Source organism: Eriocheir sinensis, chromosome 14 (genome assembly GCF_024679095.1).
Source record: "Eriocheir sinensis breed Jianghai 21 chromosome 14, ASM2467909v1, whole genome shotgun sequence".
Lineage (NCBI taxonomy): Eukaryota > Metazoa > Arthropoda > Malacostraca > Decapoda > Varunidae > Eriocheir > Eriocheir sinensis.
In genome coordinates this window covers 22602945-22620617 of record NC_066522.1, presented here as the reverse complement: position 1 = coordinate 22620617, position 17673 = coordinate 22602945, and the positions used below count along the sequence as shown (strand labels likewise).

The following is a 17673-nucleotide window of genomic DNA, read 5'->3' as shown; positions in this document are numbered from 1 at the left end:
GCCTCCTTAGGCGATCCTCTTTAGCTACTCTTCGTTCTCGGATATAAGAGGAAGCATGACCTCAACATCGTCTAAGGCAGAGATGGGTAGTCAGGCATTCAAGAAACCTCAAACATTTCTCCCAAAGCGTTCCTCTCAGAGTTCAAGACGGACCAACAAGCATGACCTCAACACCGTCCGGGGCAGAGATGAGGTGGTCAGGGAGAGAGAGGAAGCATAACCTTAACATCGTCTATGGCAGAGATGGGTATTCAGGCATCCAGGAACCCTCAAACATTTCTCCCAAAGCGTTCCTCTCAGAGTTCAAGACGGACCAACAAGCATGACCTCAGCACCGTCCGGGGCAGGGATGAGGTAGTCAGGCATCCAGGAACCCTCCAACATTTCTCCCAAAGCGTTGACTCCCGACGTCGTTCAAGTGAAACAACTTAATGCTTATCGTGTGCTGGCCGCCTGGCCGGGCCGGGGAGGGGAGGGCGCAGGAGCCGGCTGTCGTGTCCACGCTTCCTCAGCAGTAATTGTAGTGCGGTGGTGGTATATCAGCGGCGCCGCTCCGCCCACCGCCAGCCTCCCGCGCTGACCACTGGCCACGCAAGAGGGGGAGGGAGAAGGGGAAGGAGTGGGTGGCGGTGGAGGCAGAGGTGGTGGTGGGAGTTATCAAGGAGGTAGAGAGGGGTGGTGAAGATGATGATGATGATGATGATGATGATGATAATAATGATGATGATGATGATGATGAAGGAAAAGGAGGATGAGGACGAGGATGATAAGACAAAGAGAAAGAGGAAGAGGACGAGGAGGAGGAGGAAGAGTTGGAAGAGATAAAACAGATACAGCAAAAGAAAAAAGGAGGAAAAATAAGAAAAAAAAGAATATTAATAAAAAGGAAAAAAAAAGATAGCTTGATAGAAGAAGGAGATAAGGAAATGAAGTATAAACGTGAAAAGGAGGAAAGAAAGAAGTAGTAGTAGTAGTAGTAGTAGTAGTAGTAGTAGTAGTAGTTATAGTAGTAGTAGTAGTAGTAGTAGTAGTAGTAGTAGTAGTAGTTATAGTAGTAGTAGTAGTAGTAGTAGTAGTAGTAGTAGTAGTTATAGTAGTAGTAGTAGTAGTAGTAAAAGTAGTAGAAATAACAATAATAAAAAGAAGATACGATTAAATACATATGCATGTCTAACTCTCTCTCTATATCTATCTATCCATTTATCTATCTATCTATCTATCTATTTCTGCCTACTTATCAGTACATTTTCCTATTTCTATGTACATGTCCATTTATCAATCTATCCATTCTCCATCTATTTGTCTATCTATCTGTCTACCTGTCTGTCTGTGAAGAGGGACGTCTGAGGCAGGTAGAGGCGAGCCAATCCGTGAGAGTCGCCGAGGGAGAGAAAATCCTGGAGGGAGGGAGAGAAGAGGATGGGAGGAAACTTTATCTCCACGAAGCTGCATGATGGAAGAGCCACGTACTTCTGTCGGCTCCTCCTCCTCTTACCTTCTTCTTCCTCCTCCTTCTCCTACTCTTCTTCCTCTCCTCCTCCCCATTCTTCTGCTCCTGCTTCTCCTTCTTCTCCTCCCTTCTCTTATATCTGTTTCAGCTGTTCCCGCCTTCTCCTCCTCCTCCTCCTCCTCCTCCTCTTATTCTTCTTCCTCTCCTCCTCCCCCTTCTTCTACACCTGGTTCTCCTTCTTCTCCTCCTTCTCTTATATCTGTTTTAGCTGTTCCCGCCTTCTCCTCCTCCTCCTCCTCCTCCTCCTCTTATCCTTCTTCCTCTCCTCCTCCCCCTTCTTCTACACCTGGTTCTCCTTCTTCTCCTCCTTCTCTTATATCTGTTTTAGCTGTTCCCTCCTCCTCCTCCTCCTCCTCCTCGTTCTCCTCTTACTCGTCTTCCTCCTCCTTCTCCTCCTCCTCCTTCAGAAGAGAGGTTAACATGAAAAGAACAATACAAGTGAGCAGGGTAAGAGATGCAATGAAGTTCGTATAAGGAGGACAATACAAGATAGAAATGGAAGAGATAAATTGAAGTTCAGAAGGGCAGTTAGCATGAAGAGAACACCTGAGAAAACAACATAAGCGATGAATAGAAGGGAACTGTTACTATTGTCTTTCCTTACCTTTGAAGAGTGGTCGACCAGGCTGCTTAAGTTGGCCTCCCTCACTGTCATTGGCCTCACTATCCTTGTTGAAGTTGAGTGTCTGTAGGGGAGAAAGACGTGTATACAAGTTAGATGGTGTGTTCTCGGCAGGCTGATAACTCCTATATACCATTGCTATACTATCACAAAACCTGTCACCTTCAAGCGTTTATCTTTTACTTTGAGCATCGGGAATAGGAATAGGATAGCATAGGAATAGGAGTGTCTGTACGGGAGAAAGACGTGTATACAAGTTAGATGGTGTGTTCTCGGCAGGCTGATAACTCCTATATACCATTGCTATACTATCACAACACCTGTCATCTTCCAGCGTTTATCTTTTACTTTGAGCATCGGAAATAGGAATAGGATAGCATAGCAATAGGACGGCATAGAGATAGGACACTGTTTTTTGTTTGTTGTTATTCCTTATGTTGGCTTCACTATCTTGTTGACGTCGAGTGTCTGTACGGGAGAAAGACGTGCATACAAGTTAGATGGTGTGTTCCTGATAGGCTTGTAACCCTTAACTCAGTCCTGTATCTCCCTGCCTTGATCGTTTCCCTTGTTTTCTATTTTCCTTTATTTCTTTCCACGCTAAACATTATAACACTCCTGTCACCTTCAAGCGTTAATCTTTTACATCGAGCATTGAAGGGTTAATATAGCTGTTCTGTGTTCATTGTTGTTGTTGTTGTTCCTAATGTTATCTTCGAATTGCTGTGCTATTTTCTATTTTTTATTTTTTTATTGTGCTCATTGGGATCGATCTTAACATCTTTTCTGTGTATTTGTTTTTAACTTTTTTTTTTATCAATACATAGAACTTGAGACTTTGCTTCACTACCAAACGACAACAACACCACAACCCTTAAACATTCACCACCACCACCACCACGAACAACAACAACAACAACAACTATAACAACCTTCACAACCCCAACTATCACCAAAAATCTTTACAAAAACCACCACCCTCACCACCACCACCACAACCACTGACCAACCATCTCATCATTTTCACCAAGAATTCCACCACCACCACTACCACCACCCCTACCACCACCACCACCACCACCGGCACCAGCAACCTTCCTCCCTTCCTCTCCAGATACCGTGAACACAAATATGATTTAATGAAAATAATACCCGTAGTTATGGCTGATTCCGCTGATGTAAGACAAGATGTTCGCTACTCTGATAGACTGGGAAGGAGAGAGAGAGAGAGAGAGAGAGAGAGAGAGAGAGAGAGAGAGAGAGAGAGAGAGAGAGAGAGAGAGAGAGAGAGAGAGAGAGAGAGAGAGAGAGAGAGAGAGAGAGAGAGAGAGAGAGAGAGAGAGAGAGAGAGAGAGAGAGAGAGAGAGAGAGAGAGAGAGAGAGAGAGAGAGAGAGGGAGAGGAAAGGGAAAAGAGGAAAGCGAAGAGAGGGAGAGAGGAAGGAAAGAAGAGGGAGAGAGGAAGGGATGGAGGGGGAGAGGAAGAACGAGAGAGGGAAGCGAAGAGAGGGAGAGAGGAAGGAGGGAGAGAAAGGAAGAACGAGAGAGGGAAGCGAAGAGAGGGAGAGAGGAAGGGAAGGAGAGGGACAGCGGAGGAACGAGAGGGAAGGAGGGAGAGGGAGAGAGGGGTAAGGAGAGAGGGGGAAGGAGAGGGGGAAGGAGAGAGGGAGAGAAAAAAAAAGAGGAAAGAAGGAAAAGGGTGGGAGAGCGTGGGAGGGGTCAGGAAGCAGGTACTGAAGGAGCTGAAACCTTTTAATAGTGTTGGAAAGCATTCACTCCCTGGCTGGTGGTGGTGGTGGTGGTGGTGGTGATGGTGGTGGTGCAAAGAAGTAAAGACTATATCCCTACACACACACACACACACACACACACACACACACACACACGATGAGAGAGAGAGAGAGAGAGAGAGAGAGAGAGAGAGAGAGAGAGAGAGAGAGAGAGAGAGAGAGAGAGAGAGAGAGAGAGAGAGAGAGAGAGAGAGAGAGAGAGAGAGAGAGAGAGAGAGAGAGAGAGAGAGAGAGAATCATACATACATACATACAGACAGACAGACACTAAGGAATCTAAGCAGACAGTGGGAAAGGTCAGGAACACGAAACTGGAAACACACACACACACACACACACACACACACACACACACACACACACACACACACACACAAAGATCCTCACCTCCCCCCACACACACAAAAAAAAAAAAACATACCAAAAAGAAAGAAAATCCACAAATGAAGAAGAAAAAAAATAATCAAGCTGGAAAAACAAAACCCAAATGCATTAAGTCGAGAAAATACAAAGAACGCCACGAGCAACTTTTGTCTGAGGGGCGAGAGTGAGAACATTGGCTAAAAGTGGCCACGTTATTACACATGCAGGAGCCAATCAGCGTCAAGCAGGGCCCGGATTGGCTGCCTCCCCGCCTTGCTTAGGGACGAGATGCGCTCCGCTGAATGTCGTGAGCGAGAGAGTCAGGCCCGCGGGGAAGAGGCCAGGCAGGTGAGGGTGTGAAAGCCGGAACGATCACATGCTGGACTTGCGATCGCCAGCCATACCAGCCAACCAGTCAGTCAGTACTCTGTGTGTGTGTGTGTGTGTGTGTGTGTGTGTGACTGACGACCGCGAGTCAAACACATGATCAGACCTTGGTGAATGACACACACACGCACACACAGACACACACACACACGCCGGCCACCCACTCCGTCGCCGGCCGGTCAGCACAAACACACACACACACACACACACACACACACCTAAATTTGTCGTGTCGGCGGGGCTGGCTGGCTGGCGGGCGTCTCTTCCACTCGTTCCAATCACACGGACAAGCGGAAGAGAGACGCTGCCAGGCTCATCCCCGCTGGCCCTTCCTTCACCTCTTCTGCCCTGCTTGTCTCTCGCCCTGGCTTCTCGCGGCCCGGCGGTTCGGTCGACTAGGCTCACGTCTGTCGCAGCCTCTTCTTGATTCCGCTTCTATTAACTATATGTTCGTTCTCTCCGTATTTCTTTAATTTTGTTCTCTTTTTTAGACGTTATATAACAAACTGATTGATTGATTGATTACACGTATTTTCTCCTGTTTTCTACTCCTATCAGCTTATAGTCACCGTGTTCCGTATTTATTCACTCTCTCGTCATTTCTTTTTATGGTACAGGACGCAGGCAATAACAACAACAACAGAAAATAAAGACAGAGGAAGCTGCATAAAGAGTGATTTGGAGGGTGACGGTGGCCGAGCGGTCAGCGTGCGGGCGTGGTGAGCCCATGGTTCGAGTCCCAAAGAAACACGCTGAATTTTCAAACCATCACCGAGTGGCAGAAGAGTACCCACATGCTGCCCAGATCTTCAATCAACCCTAACCTCAGCGACTTAGGTGAAGAGGAGCACCGGGGGGCATCATGGGCCAAGCAAGTCATACATCACGGCAGCCACTGTAAATAAAATTCGCCTGGGCCACTAACGGGCTGGGATCGCCGAAGAGGCCCCTCAAGAAAGCCAACAGGCGCTATAGGCAGAATGTAAAAATAATAATAATAATAATAAAGTTGGTGTTTTAATGCTTCCCTCTTGAAAGAACTTAAGTCATAGGAAAGAGTATGTACAGAGAAAGGGAGGAGATTCCTTCTAATATAACAGCAGAAGGGACGGAGGGAGTAACACATGCCGGCCTCGTCTTGAAGGAAAAAAAGGTAAATCCGCTACTCGTTCGCTTTCTTCTCATTTCGTTCCACTTTGCTCTCCTTGTTTTTGTTCTCTTCACCTCATCATTTTGGACTTCTCTCGTTCCTCCTCTTCTTCTTCTTCTTCTTTTTCTTTTATTTCCTCTTCTTCTTTCCCTTCTTCTTCTTCTTTCTTCTTTTTCTACATCATCTTCTTTTTCTACTACTACTCCAACTACTACTACTACTACTACTACTACTACTACCACTACTACTACTACTACTACTACTACTACTACTACGACTATTACTACTACTACTTTTCGCTTTCTTGTGCCGTAAGTAATGTCTCGTGTCTTTGAAATATGCATCACCTTCGTTTCCCTTTTTCTCTTCGTATTTCGTTCTATTTTTGATGTTTTCTTGATTGGCGTATCTTCCCTTTATTTTCTTTCTTGTTCAATTTCATCACTCTTCCGTGTTTCACCTTTCGTTATGCCCTGTCATGTCTCCCCCTTCCTTCAGTCTTTTCTCTTCTGGTTGTATCGTCATTTTTTACTCGGTGTTCGTCTCATCATAGGAACATAAGGAGACGCGAACGTTTCTTTTGGTTCCCCTTCTGGCGTTGTCTTCTTCTGGTTGTAATGTAATTTGTGCTCGTCTGTAGCTACTCGTGAACTGTTCGTTTCAATATAAAAATGACTGGAGACGCGAACACTTCTCTTGGTCATCGTCTTGGACTGTTCGGTACCACGCAAGGGGCAATGACAGAGGTATACATAGATAGTTCTGGATCCATTCTGGTTGTATAATTATTTTTGCTCGTCTGTAGTTACTCAATGTTGACCTCGTCTAAGGAATATGTGGAGACGATAACACTTTCCACTGTTATCGTCCTGCGAGGGTTACGGGTGCAAATTGGTATATCTCGTTCAATGCAAGTGTTATGCAAGTGTTCTGAGGGATATGCCTACAATTATGGGTATATCTCATCCCATGCAAGTGTTATGGGAGGGTTACGAGGAATAGGCATACATGTATAGGTATATATACATATATCTCATTCTATGCAAGTGTTATGCGAGGGTTACGAGGGATAGGCATACTATTATAGGTATATCTCATTCTATGCAAATGTTATGCGAGGGTTACGAGGGATAGGTATACAAGTATAGGTATACCTCAGTCCATGAAGGGTTATGCGAGGGTTGAGGTCCAGTAGAAGTGAAGAGGCTGCTTAAAGTGAAATTCACGTAATTCAAGCATGGTTTTTGTTATCATAAAATTGCATTCCAAGTCATGGAAGCAAGTGGTTTGGTTTGCTTCAAAATAAAGGAAAAGCACGTGGCCTAAGGGGTGTGTATGCCGGCTGGTGACATTTCTCAGCGTTACTAGACGTTATAAGTTAAAGAAATGGTTTGGTTCGGATTAATGTCAGAACGCCGGGTGAACTATCAGGTACTTACCTTGTTCCACCTGTATTTTAAGTAACTATTGAAGTAATGAAAAGTAAGTAATGAAGTACTGAAGTAAGTAGTAAGTACTGAAGTACTGCGGTCAGTAATAAGTAATGAAGTAAGACTTAGTTGACAAAGTGTTGCAGTAAATAGTAAGTATTAAAATAAAAAGGATGTCGGCTTTTCCTACCCTTGTATTCTTAATGAAACCTCAAACATTTCTTGGCCTGGCGGTGTGCTGGGATGACAGTCTCGACATTATTACTCGTGTTCCCGTAACTAGCTGCTCACTCCCTCCCCTCCTATACCCCCTACCGATCCCTACCCCCCTTCTCACTCAGTACTCATCCACTTCTCCTACGGGTCATCTTGGGTGCACATCGCTTCCTCAGCGTTTCTCTCTCATGCTCTAGCCAGAAATTTTCGCCTCGATGCAACGCCAACTCAGACTTTCTTCTCCCAACTAGCTTGCTCCCGCCCCCTTATGCGTCCCCCTCCCACCCCTCACTCTGTTCTCCACTCCTTCGGGTCATGTTGGGTGTGCATCGTTTCCTCGGCGCTTCTCTCTCATGCTCTGGCCAGGAATTTTCATCCCGACGCAGCACTAACTCAAACTTTCTTCCCCAGCTTGTCTGATCTCAGCTTATCGACGGCGAGCATCTTGGCCTTCATTCTCCGCCGGACTTAATTGTAGAGCCCTCGTTTATATACTATACTGTAATCCACTGGCGCAAGGCGGCGTACACTACTGGCTATAACGGTAATTAACCACGGCTGGCTATCGCGCACCCATGGATCCTGACGCGGGTGGTTTTAGCGGCGACCCGAGGAAGGCTTCAAGAGTCTCAGGTCGGTGCTCTCAGACGCTTCCGCCTCTCACGTCAATGATTTCCAAAGGTCGAAGAGGGAGGGGATCGTTCGAGTTCTCATGAGTGTTGTTTTAGATTCATGGTACAGAAGAAGGGTCATAAAATTACCCCTGGAAAGGCCCACACACTCCTACGAAAGCCTTGTTAGATGTGTGTGCTTGGGCGTCGAAATGTGCAAGAATGTAACCAGTACCATTTGAACCTCCTAACGCAGCTGGTTTTCTCAGCGACGCGTTCTCAGACAAGGAAGGCTTCAAGAATTTTAGGTCGCTACTTTGGAAGGTTATATTTTTAAGCATTTCGGCGCCCAAGTTCATATATTTCACAAGACTTTCCTGGGAGTTTTGATCATTTCCAGAGGTAGTTTTATGATCCCGGTGGTAATCTGATCCTTCTTTTGTACTATGAGCCTAAAAAGACACTCATTAGAACCCGACTGATCTCCTTTAACCCAATGACTACTGATTTCCTACAGTCAGACCTCACCAAGCTACAGAAATGGAACAAAAAGTGGCTGCTACAGTTCAATGAAGAGAAATGTAAAGTCCTGCACCTTGGGAGGGGATATCCAGCACACCAATACCACATGGGAAACACACCACTATCCACCACAGAGGCAGAGAAAGACAGAGTATAGTTACCAGGCTACCAGTGAAAGCCAGATCCGTGCCAATCGCAGCGGACGGGTTAAGGCCTTTGGAAATAGCTGAGGTGAGAGAAGGAATCGTCTGAGAACATCAACCTTTCAGACGCTTCCACCTCACGTCAACGATTTCCAGTGGCCGAAAAGGAGACAAATCGTATGGTAATAAGTGATCTTTTATGTTCAGGGTACAGAAGAACGGTCAAACTACCAACAGGGTCATAAAACTACTCTTGGAAATGCCCACAGCGCCAACGAAAGCCTTGTCAGATAGGTGAGCTTGGGCGTCGAAATGTTTAAGAACGTAACCCTTAGCATCGTTCGCGGCCTTTGTAGTCTGGGCTCCACATTTCCCGCCGCCAAGAAATGTTTACTTTCCTTATGATCTTTCTAACGCTGCTGTTTTTTTTTTCAGCGTCGCATTCTCAGACAAGGCTTCAAGAGTACCATCGTTCGGAGCCTTTGTAGTTTAGCCGTCCACATTTCCCTCCGCCAAGAAATGTTTACTTCCCTTATGATCTTTCATATGCTGCTGGTTTTCTTAGCGGCACGTTCTTAGACAAGGCTTCAAAAGTACCATCGCTCAGAGCCATTGTAGTTTAGCCGTCCACATTTCCCTCCGCCAAGAAATGTTTACTTCCCTTATGATCTTTCTAATGCTGCTGGTTTTCTTAGCGGCACGTTCTCAGACAAGGCTTCAAGAGTACCATCGCTCGGAGCCTTTGTAGTTTAGCCGTCCACATTTACCTCCGCCAAGCATTGTTTACTTCCCTTATGATCTTTCTAATGGTGCTGGTTTACTCAGCGCCACGTTCTTAGACAAAGGCTTAAGAGTACCATCGTTCGGAGCCATTGTAGTTTAGCCGTCCACATTTCCCGCCGCCAAGAAATGTTTACTTCCTTTATGATCTTCCTTACTCCTGCTGGTTTTCTCTGCGACGCGTTCTCAGACAAGGAAGGCCTCAAGAATTCCATCGTTCGGCGCTCCTGTAGTCTAGTCGTCCATATTTTCCGCCGCCAAGAAATGTTTACTTTTCTTATGATCTTTCTAATGCTGCTGGTTTTCTCCGCGACGCGTACTCAGACAAGGCTTCAGGAATACCATCGTTCGGGATCTTTAGAGTCTCGCCACCCTTCCCTCCGCCATGCAAGCACTGTTTACCTCTCTTCTGATCTTCCTAAGGCTGCTGGTTTTCTCGGCGTCGCGTTCTCAGACAAGGAAGATTTCAAAAGATTTAGCATTGTTGATGGCCTGCGGAGTCTGGCTACACATCCCTCCGTCAAGCAATGTTCACCTCCCTTATGGTCTTCCTGACGCGGCTGGACAAGGTAGGCTTCAAGAGTTTTATCATCGCTCGGTTTTATCCCACCACAGATTCAAGGGCCAATGCGACAGAGCTGAGCATCGCAGCCACGCACAGCTATTACGTATGCTACCAACTCTACATTTAAACATCAACATTTCGAGCTCAAGGACCGTACAAGACTAGCCACACTGTTATTATTGGCAGCGGAATCAGCATCAAGCATTTCTATAGTCCACGGCAATACAAAGGCCTTTCCCATCCTCCTCCTCCTCCTCCTCCTCCTCCTCTTCTCTCTGTCCGATGTTAGTGTACTCAAAAGGTTCTACTGTTCTACTATCATCACCAATATTAGTAGCATCATCATGAGTCATTAATTTAGCCACTGCAATACAAAGGCCTTTCCCATCCTCCTCCTCCTCCTCCTCTTTTCTCTCTGTCCGATGTCAGTGTACTCAAAAGGTTCTGATGTCACCTCTCCACCTGGTTCTCTGCCTGCCCTGCCTTCTTATCTACAGTTTCTGGGTCATCACTCTATTACTCTGGTGGTTCGTCTGTCGTCAGGTTTCCGCATGGTATATGACCTGCCTCAGTCCATTCACTTCTTATTCATGATCGTCCGTTTCCTGATATAATTATGATTCACGCCTCCTGTCTCCTCATGTTATAACCAGCATCTTTTTCTTCTCTATTCCTCTTTGCATATTAATAATTCTGGCTATTTCTCTTAAACTTTTGTGAGGGGTTAAGTTTCTGAACCGTATGTTGTCGAATGACGTAAGACTGTCCACATGCAACTTGTCAACCTAAGCTTATAATGTGACTTTACCTCTGCCTAGTGGAGCACAGAGAAGGGAACTCTGCAACACTTGTGAGGCGGCAAGTTTCTGAACCGTATGTATGTTGTCGAAGAATGGAAGACTGCCCACATGCAATTTTCCAACCAAGGCTTCCGTTGTGCCTTTGCCTATAGTGGAGCTCGGAGAAGGAAAACATGAACAAGGAAGCAAGGAACTGAATGGTGATGCAAAAATATTCTGCGGTGGCTTTGCCTTGTCGAGCACTGAGATGGAAACGTGAACAAAGGAAGCAAGAAGCTGAATAATGATGAAAAAAAGATTATGCTGTGACTTTGTCTAGTGGTGCACAGAGAAGAGATACGTGAACCAAGGAAACAAGAAATTAAATGATGAAAAAATGTTAGTAATACATACCACGATGCATTTATTCCATGGCAAAGCAAACCTGACAAGTACCTCCCTCCGTCTTAAATCCATGAACTTATATGAAGTTTTCACATCCTACTTAAAATGACCTCGTGCACTCTAGCTTTAAGGATAGGTAAAGTTTGGGAAATACGCTATAGCAGCGCGTGGCCTCGGTGCTCATCTCCGTCACATTAGCCTTTGTGCTTTGAGCCGCTTCCATCCACGGCGTCTTCCGCTGCCTCGCCCCACGGAAGTTGTAATTATTCAGAGATTATCCAGGGCAGCCCAGCGGCCACCCATCCCAGCAGTGACCACGCCCACGGAGCTTAACTTCACTGATCGCCGGAGTGGTTAAGTGGCGTGAACCCACTACCACGACATCGCCCTCCTCCTCCTCCTCCTTCTCCTCCTCCTCCATTTGTTTGTATTGGAAGGTACAGCCAACGCGAGGAATTGCAAACAGAGATGTCGAAGAAATATTATTTATTGCTTGAAGACACGACCGAAACGAGAAATAGCAAACTGAGACATGCAATTAAGATCCGCTGATATTTATCTTTAACATTAAAAGGGATGAGCAGGCTGCCACCTTGCACACTGTAGTGCAACATTATATATATATATATATATATATATATATATATATATATATATATATATATATATATATATATATATATATGTGTGTGTGTGTGTGTGTGTGTGTGTGTGTGTGTGTGTGTGTGTGTGTGTGTGTGTATACAAATATATATATATATATATATATATATATATATATATATATATATATATATATATATATATATATATATATATATATATATATATATATATATATAAGCTAGCCAACGGTTGCGCGGTATTTCCTGTCGGAGGTTCTCGGGCAGGAGGGAATAGAGGGCACGATCCGCTGCGCTGCGGTATAATTAGCTCCCCTTCCTTCCTCCCGCCGACCTCCGAGGTAATGGGCGGTTTCCCGCCTGATGAGGCAGCGGATATGGCGGAGAGACGCCAGTAATCCGGAGCTTGTAAGGCGCTTGTGAGGGCGTGTGACGGGCCCTCGTGCCCCCACGCTCTGCCCGGCCGCTCCTTACGGGACGGCGCCGACGACCTGACCTCTTCAGAACGACGAAACGCCAACACACTGACATGTGGCGCTCACAAACCACGCGCCTTACTCGTTAAGCTAATGGTAAATAAGTGACTAAACAAATCAATCAATTAATATTTGTATACATACATACATACACACACACATACATGCATTCAAGGATAGACAAATGTATGAATGGCTCCTGTAGCCTACATGATGGTGCCAAACGTCAGGCATTGAGGTGTGGCGGCGACACTGGCGGAGTGCGTCACGCAGACAACAGACTCGTGGCTAAAGCTTCCCAAAGAAGACTGTCAGTTACCCTGAGTTTTTTTTTTTTTTTTTCCACGTGAGTCCTGCGTGTGGCATCCCGGCGTTGTCAGTGAGGGCTCAGCATGCATGTTCATGTTCCTGGAAGAACCTCGCCACCCCGGCACGCAGCGCCTCCTGCCAGATGGCGGAGGACGCCTCAGCTGTTCCCCGGCAGCCACACGTGGGTCCTCGGTGTGACTGCAGGCCAGGCGGCCAGGCCGCGCAGTGCGCCCCGCACCAGGGTCGCGTCGCCTCGCGCGCTGCGATCCTGCCTTCAGAGGGTCGAATAGCTCAGGTGTGGAGTGTCGCCGCCAAGCTGACGGAGGGCGAGGGGCAGGAGGGGGGCGGAGCCTCGTGACGTCATAACCATCAGTCAGCCGGCGCGTCCTGCACGCCCATTGGCTCCTTCAGAAACACAAAAAAGCTGCCTTGCAAAATGGAGGGTTGAGAGCAGCGCAGGAGCCTTCACACATACGCCCTGCACTCCGCGACGTGCCCCCGCGTGCAGCACGTCGGCCACGGGGCGGCCGCGGCGCCCACGGAGGCCCCGCAAGGCTGACAGACAGGCGGCGGCAGACATCTTCATTCCCGCCGCCGCCACCGCCGCCGCCCTCCCCCTCCCGGGCCTCACTCGTCCACAGTAAACAATGAACTCCTAAGAGCAATAATCTGTCCGTCACCCACACCCAAACAGCTGGTTACCGCCCGCCGCGCCCGCCACCGCCCCCATCACACTTTTCATTTAGGGCGGTAATGGCTGTATCTCGGACATACAATGAGTTATCGCCTCGCTCTGTGGCTCTGAAAAAATAGACGGAGTGTTTGTGCGATGACGGATGATGCCCCGACGGCCGCCCCGCCGCGGCCTGTCCGCCGATAGAGGGAGCCGTGCGGCGGCCTGCGCCCGCCCGCACGCACGCACACACACACACACACACACACACACACACACACATGGTGGACCCCTCGTAACCATAATTCCTTCCTCTTCAAAACCCACCTTGATCTAAATCGAAAATCTTTGCGTTACATTTTTATATTTTTTATATATAACATTCACAAGATGCAGTTTGTCGTTCTATTGGCAATGATTTGATATACTACAGAGCTCCTTTTTAATTTACTTTGTATACCAAAGCTTCGATATTATTTTCTTGCAGAGCTTCCTTTTTTATTCTTCGCTGTATCCTTAACTGCACCTCGCCTTTTCTCACTAGTGTGCTTTATACACTCAACTGATACTATTTCTTCTTTCCTGTTCTATTAAATATCTCAAACGCATCCTGTTCCGCCTCCTTCTCCTCCTCATCATCATCATCTCCATCAACCAGGACAAAGGTCTTTCCCAGCGTCCTCCACTTCTCTCTGTCTGATGTTAGTGTGTTACCTCATCCTGTTCCTCTTTCAGCAAAGGTTCAATTTCTATATCTTCACGTGTTATATAGATAAGATAGATAGACTGATAGATATAGATAGATATATGGATAAAGAAAGGGAGAGAAAGACGTAACAAAGAGGAAACAGAAAAAAATAATTAAACAGAAAAAAAGAGAGATAGAAAAACAAAGGAAAGCTAGAAAGTTTGACAAGAAGAGACAGAAAAAAAACAGTGTATTAATCACAAAGGAAACGATCAAACGAAGGAGCCCTAAACACACACACACACACACACACACACACACACACACACACACACACACACACACACACAAACAGAGACAACGAAAAGCTGACGGACGGATGGAGGAAAGAAAAGAACCAGTGAGTGAGCGAGCGAGTGAGTCAGTGAGTGAGTGAGTGATCGAGATAAAAAAAGTAAAAAATAAAACAAAAAAGAGTAAAATTAAGAAGATCCTTGAGAAAAATTATGTACCTTTATATTTTTACGTCAATATTTTCCTGAGGTTCATGATCTCTCTCTCTCTCTCTCTCTCTCTCTCTCTCTCTCTCTCTCTCTCTCTCTCTCTCTCTCTCTCTCTCTCTCTCTCTCTCTCTCTCTCTCTCTCTCTCTCTCTCTCTCTCTCTCAAACTAACAAACCTAACAAACAAACAAACAAACAAACAAACAAACAAACAAAGACAAAAGACAAATAGAAAAAAATAAAGGAATGAACGAAGAAATGAGAAAAAGAAAAAAATATAGAAAAATCTTTCTTCAACATTCGCTTCTAATTTTTGGCGAGTCGATAACATCTTCGAAAAGTCTTCAAGAGTAGTGGTGGTGGTGGTGATGGCGGTGGTGGTGGTGGTGGTGGAAGTGGGCAAGGAAATATTTTCGAACTCTCTTGAAAATTTCTCCTTATATTATTCTGAAGTCTTCGTGGTGGTGGTGGTGGTGGTGGTATTGGTGGTGGTGGTGGTGGTGGATGTTATAATTAATTTTTTCCACAATTTTCTTCGTTATCACCCTCTTTTTTTCACCCTCCTCCTCCTCCACTTCCTTTTTCTTATCCTTCTTTCTTTTTCTTCTTTCTTTCTTTCTTTCTTTTTTTCTGTCTGTTTTTCGTTCTTGTTCTCCTTTCTTTCTTTCTTTCTTTCTCTTTCTTTCTGTTTTTTCTTTCTTTCTTTCTTTCTTTTTATCTGTCTGTCTGTTTTTCGTTCTTGTTCTCCTGTCTTTCTTTCCTTCTTTCTTTCTTTCTTTCTTTCTTTCTCTCATTTTTCTTAATTTATATTTTTTTAACCCTTCTCTTTTTCCTCTTCAAATTATTTTCCTTCTTCTTCTTCTTCTGTTATTTCCACCATCATCTCTTCCTTATTCCTCTCTTTCTTTCTATTCTTCTTTATCTTCCCATAGTCTTCTCCTCCTCCTTTTCATCTTCCTCCTTCTTCTTTCTTCTTCTTCTTCATCATTTTATTTCACTTCTAATTCTTTTCCCGTTTTCTCTTCATATACTGTTTTATTCCACACCTTCTCCTTCCTCCTCTTTCTCCTCTTACTCTTCCCATAGTCCTCTTTCTCCTCCTCATTCTTCTTTCCTGTTCTTTTTTTTTTCTTCTATTTTTTTCATATATTTTTCTTCTCCTCCTCCTCCTCCTCACCCTTGTTCCTCATGTTCATCCTCCTCCGTCTCCTACTCCTCCATTTTCTAATCTCATAGTCAAAAACATCCTTCACACACCTATCAAAACATTATCCCAGGGCAGGTTTATAGTACATTAGTCTACATGCCCAGCGCCAGCAGACACCCACCTCCTCCCACCTGTCTCTACTCTACAGCCTCTGATCTCGTATTACCAAGAGGCGACAAGGCGTATATTCAAGACCTAAGTGTGTAAGTGTAGAGACGCGGCTGCTTGAGTGAGCAATTGGTGGAGGGAGGGAGAGAGGCTGGATGACTGGGTGGTTGGAGGTTTTGAGGATCAGTGGTGTGTGTGTGTTGAGGGGGGGGAGTTGATTAGGTGGAGTGGGGGGTTGTGAGTGTGTGTGTGTGTGGGGTTGTAAGTGTGTGTGTGTGTGTGTGTGTGTGTGTGTGTGTGTGTGTGTGTGTGTGTGTGTGTGTGTGTGTGTTTGTGTGTGTGTGTGTGTGTGTCAGCTGGAGACGCGATGGTTTGTCTATCTATCTATCTGGGTATCTATCTATCTATCTATCTATCTGTCTGTCTATTTATCTATATATTTGCTGTACCATACACTTGCTGGAAGACCAAAATAATTCCTTTTCTACCGTGTGAAGTAAGTGAATTTTCAGTCTGCGGGTAGAGAGACAACCACTTGGCGAGAATCCTACCAGACAAGACACGTGAGCGATAGAAAAAAGCAGCTGATGTGTTGAATAAAACTTGTCACACACGAAGAGCAAAGATTAAGAGAGAACACGAAGAGAAGGAGGAGGAGGAGGAGGAGGAGGAGGAAGAAGAGGTAGAAGGTGTGTGTGGGTGTACGTGTGAGTGTGTGAAGGTCAGAGAGAGAGAGAGAGAGGGACGGTGACGACGAAGATGAGGAAGGAAAGGAAGACGAGGAGGAGGGGGAGGAAAAGAAAACGGGTGAAAAGGTTGAGCCTAACGATACAGAGCAAGCAGCATGGATCAGGGAACAGAGAAAGGTTGAAGATAGTGAAATGACGACCAAGACTAATATTTTTTTACGGTATAGGAAACAACTCGAGGGAAATAAACGCTATTAATGTAAGAAACAGGAACTAGAAGAATAAGGGGAGAGATAAGACTAGAATTAGCACAGGTTCGCATCCCTTTCGTGAGCTGGGAACGTACAAAGCAGGAAGTACATGGAATAAGGTAAAGAAAGAGACAGCGGACTTGGCTTCACCTCCCCTTTCATGAGCTGGGAACGTACAAAGCAGGAAGTACAAGAGTGAGGGAAGGGAAGATCAGATAAGATTTGACACCGGTTCGCATCCCTTTCGTGAGCTGAGAATATAAGAAGTAAGGATGTAAGAAGTAAGAAGTAAACGAAAGAAAGAAAAAAAGAAGTGAGAAAGAAGAAAAAGGAAAAAAATAATTAAAGAAAGACAGCACTTGCCACCAGTTCGCATCCCTTCGTGAGCTATAAGACTGTAAGAACCAGGAAGTGAATGAGTAGCCTATATGAGAAAGAAAGATATGATTCGGCATAAGTTCGCATCCCCTCAAGACCTAAGAATATACGAACCAGGAAGTACAGAAGTAAAGAAAAGAGAGATAAGATTCCCCACCAGGTTCGCGTCCCTTCGTGAGCCGGGAACTTTAGCATCAGGAAGTATACAAGAAAAAGGAAAAGAATTAGAAGAAAATAAAGGTAAGATTTGACTCCGGTTCACATCCCTTCAGGACCTAAGAATATAAGAACCAGGAAGTGCATGAGTAAGGGAAAGAGAGATCAGATTCGCCACCAGGTTCGCATCCCTTCGTGAGCCGGGAACCTCAGCACCAGGAAGTCCCCAGGTTCAGAGGTCACTCATTAGCCCCCATCAGAGCGCCGATTGCGTGAGGAGGGAGCGCGTGAGAGGGAAGGACAAGCCAGCGAGACAGACAACGATGGCGGATGATAAGCGGAG

General features: G+C 45.6%; 1 protein-coding gene across 2 annotated transcripts in view; it reads right to left on the bottom strand.

Annotated features, from left to right (window-relative positions):
* Positions 1-17673, bottom strand: part of LOC126998670 (uncharacterized) — a 104847-nt gene that overhangs the window by 60349 nt on the left and 26825 nt on the right. For both annotated transcript variants that reach the window (XM_050860645.1, XM_050860647.1), the window contains exon 2: positions 2115-2196. In XM_050860645.1, coding sequence (XP_050716602.1) covers positions 2115-2196 — 82 coding nt within the window. The remainder of the gene's footprint in view (positions 1-2114; positions 2197-17673) is intronic.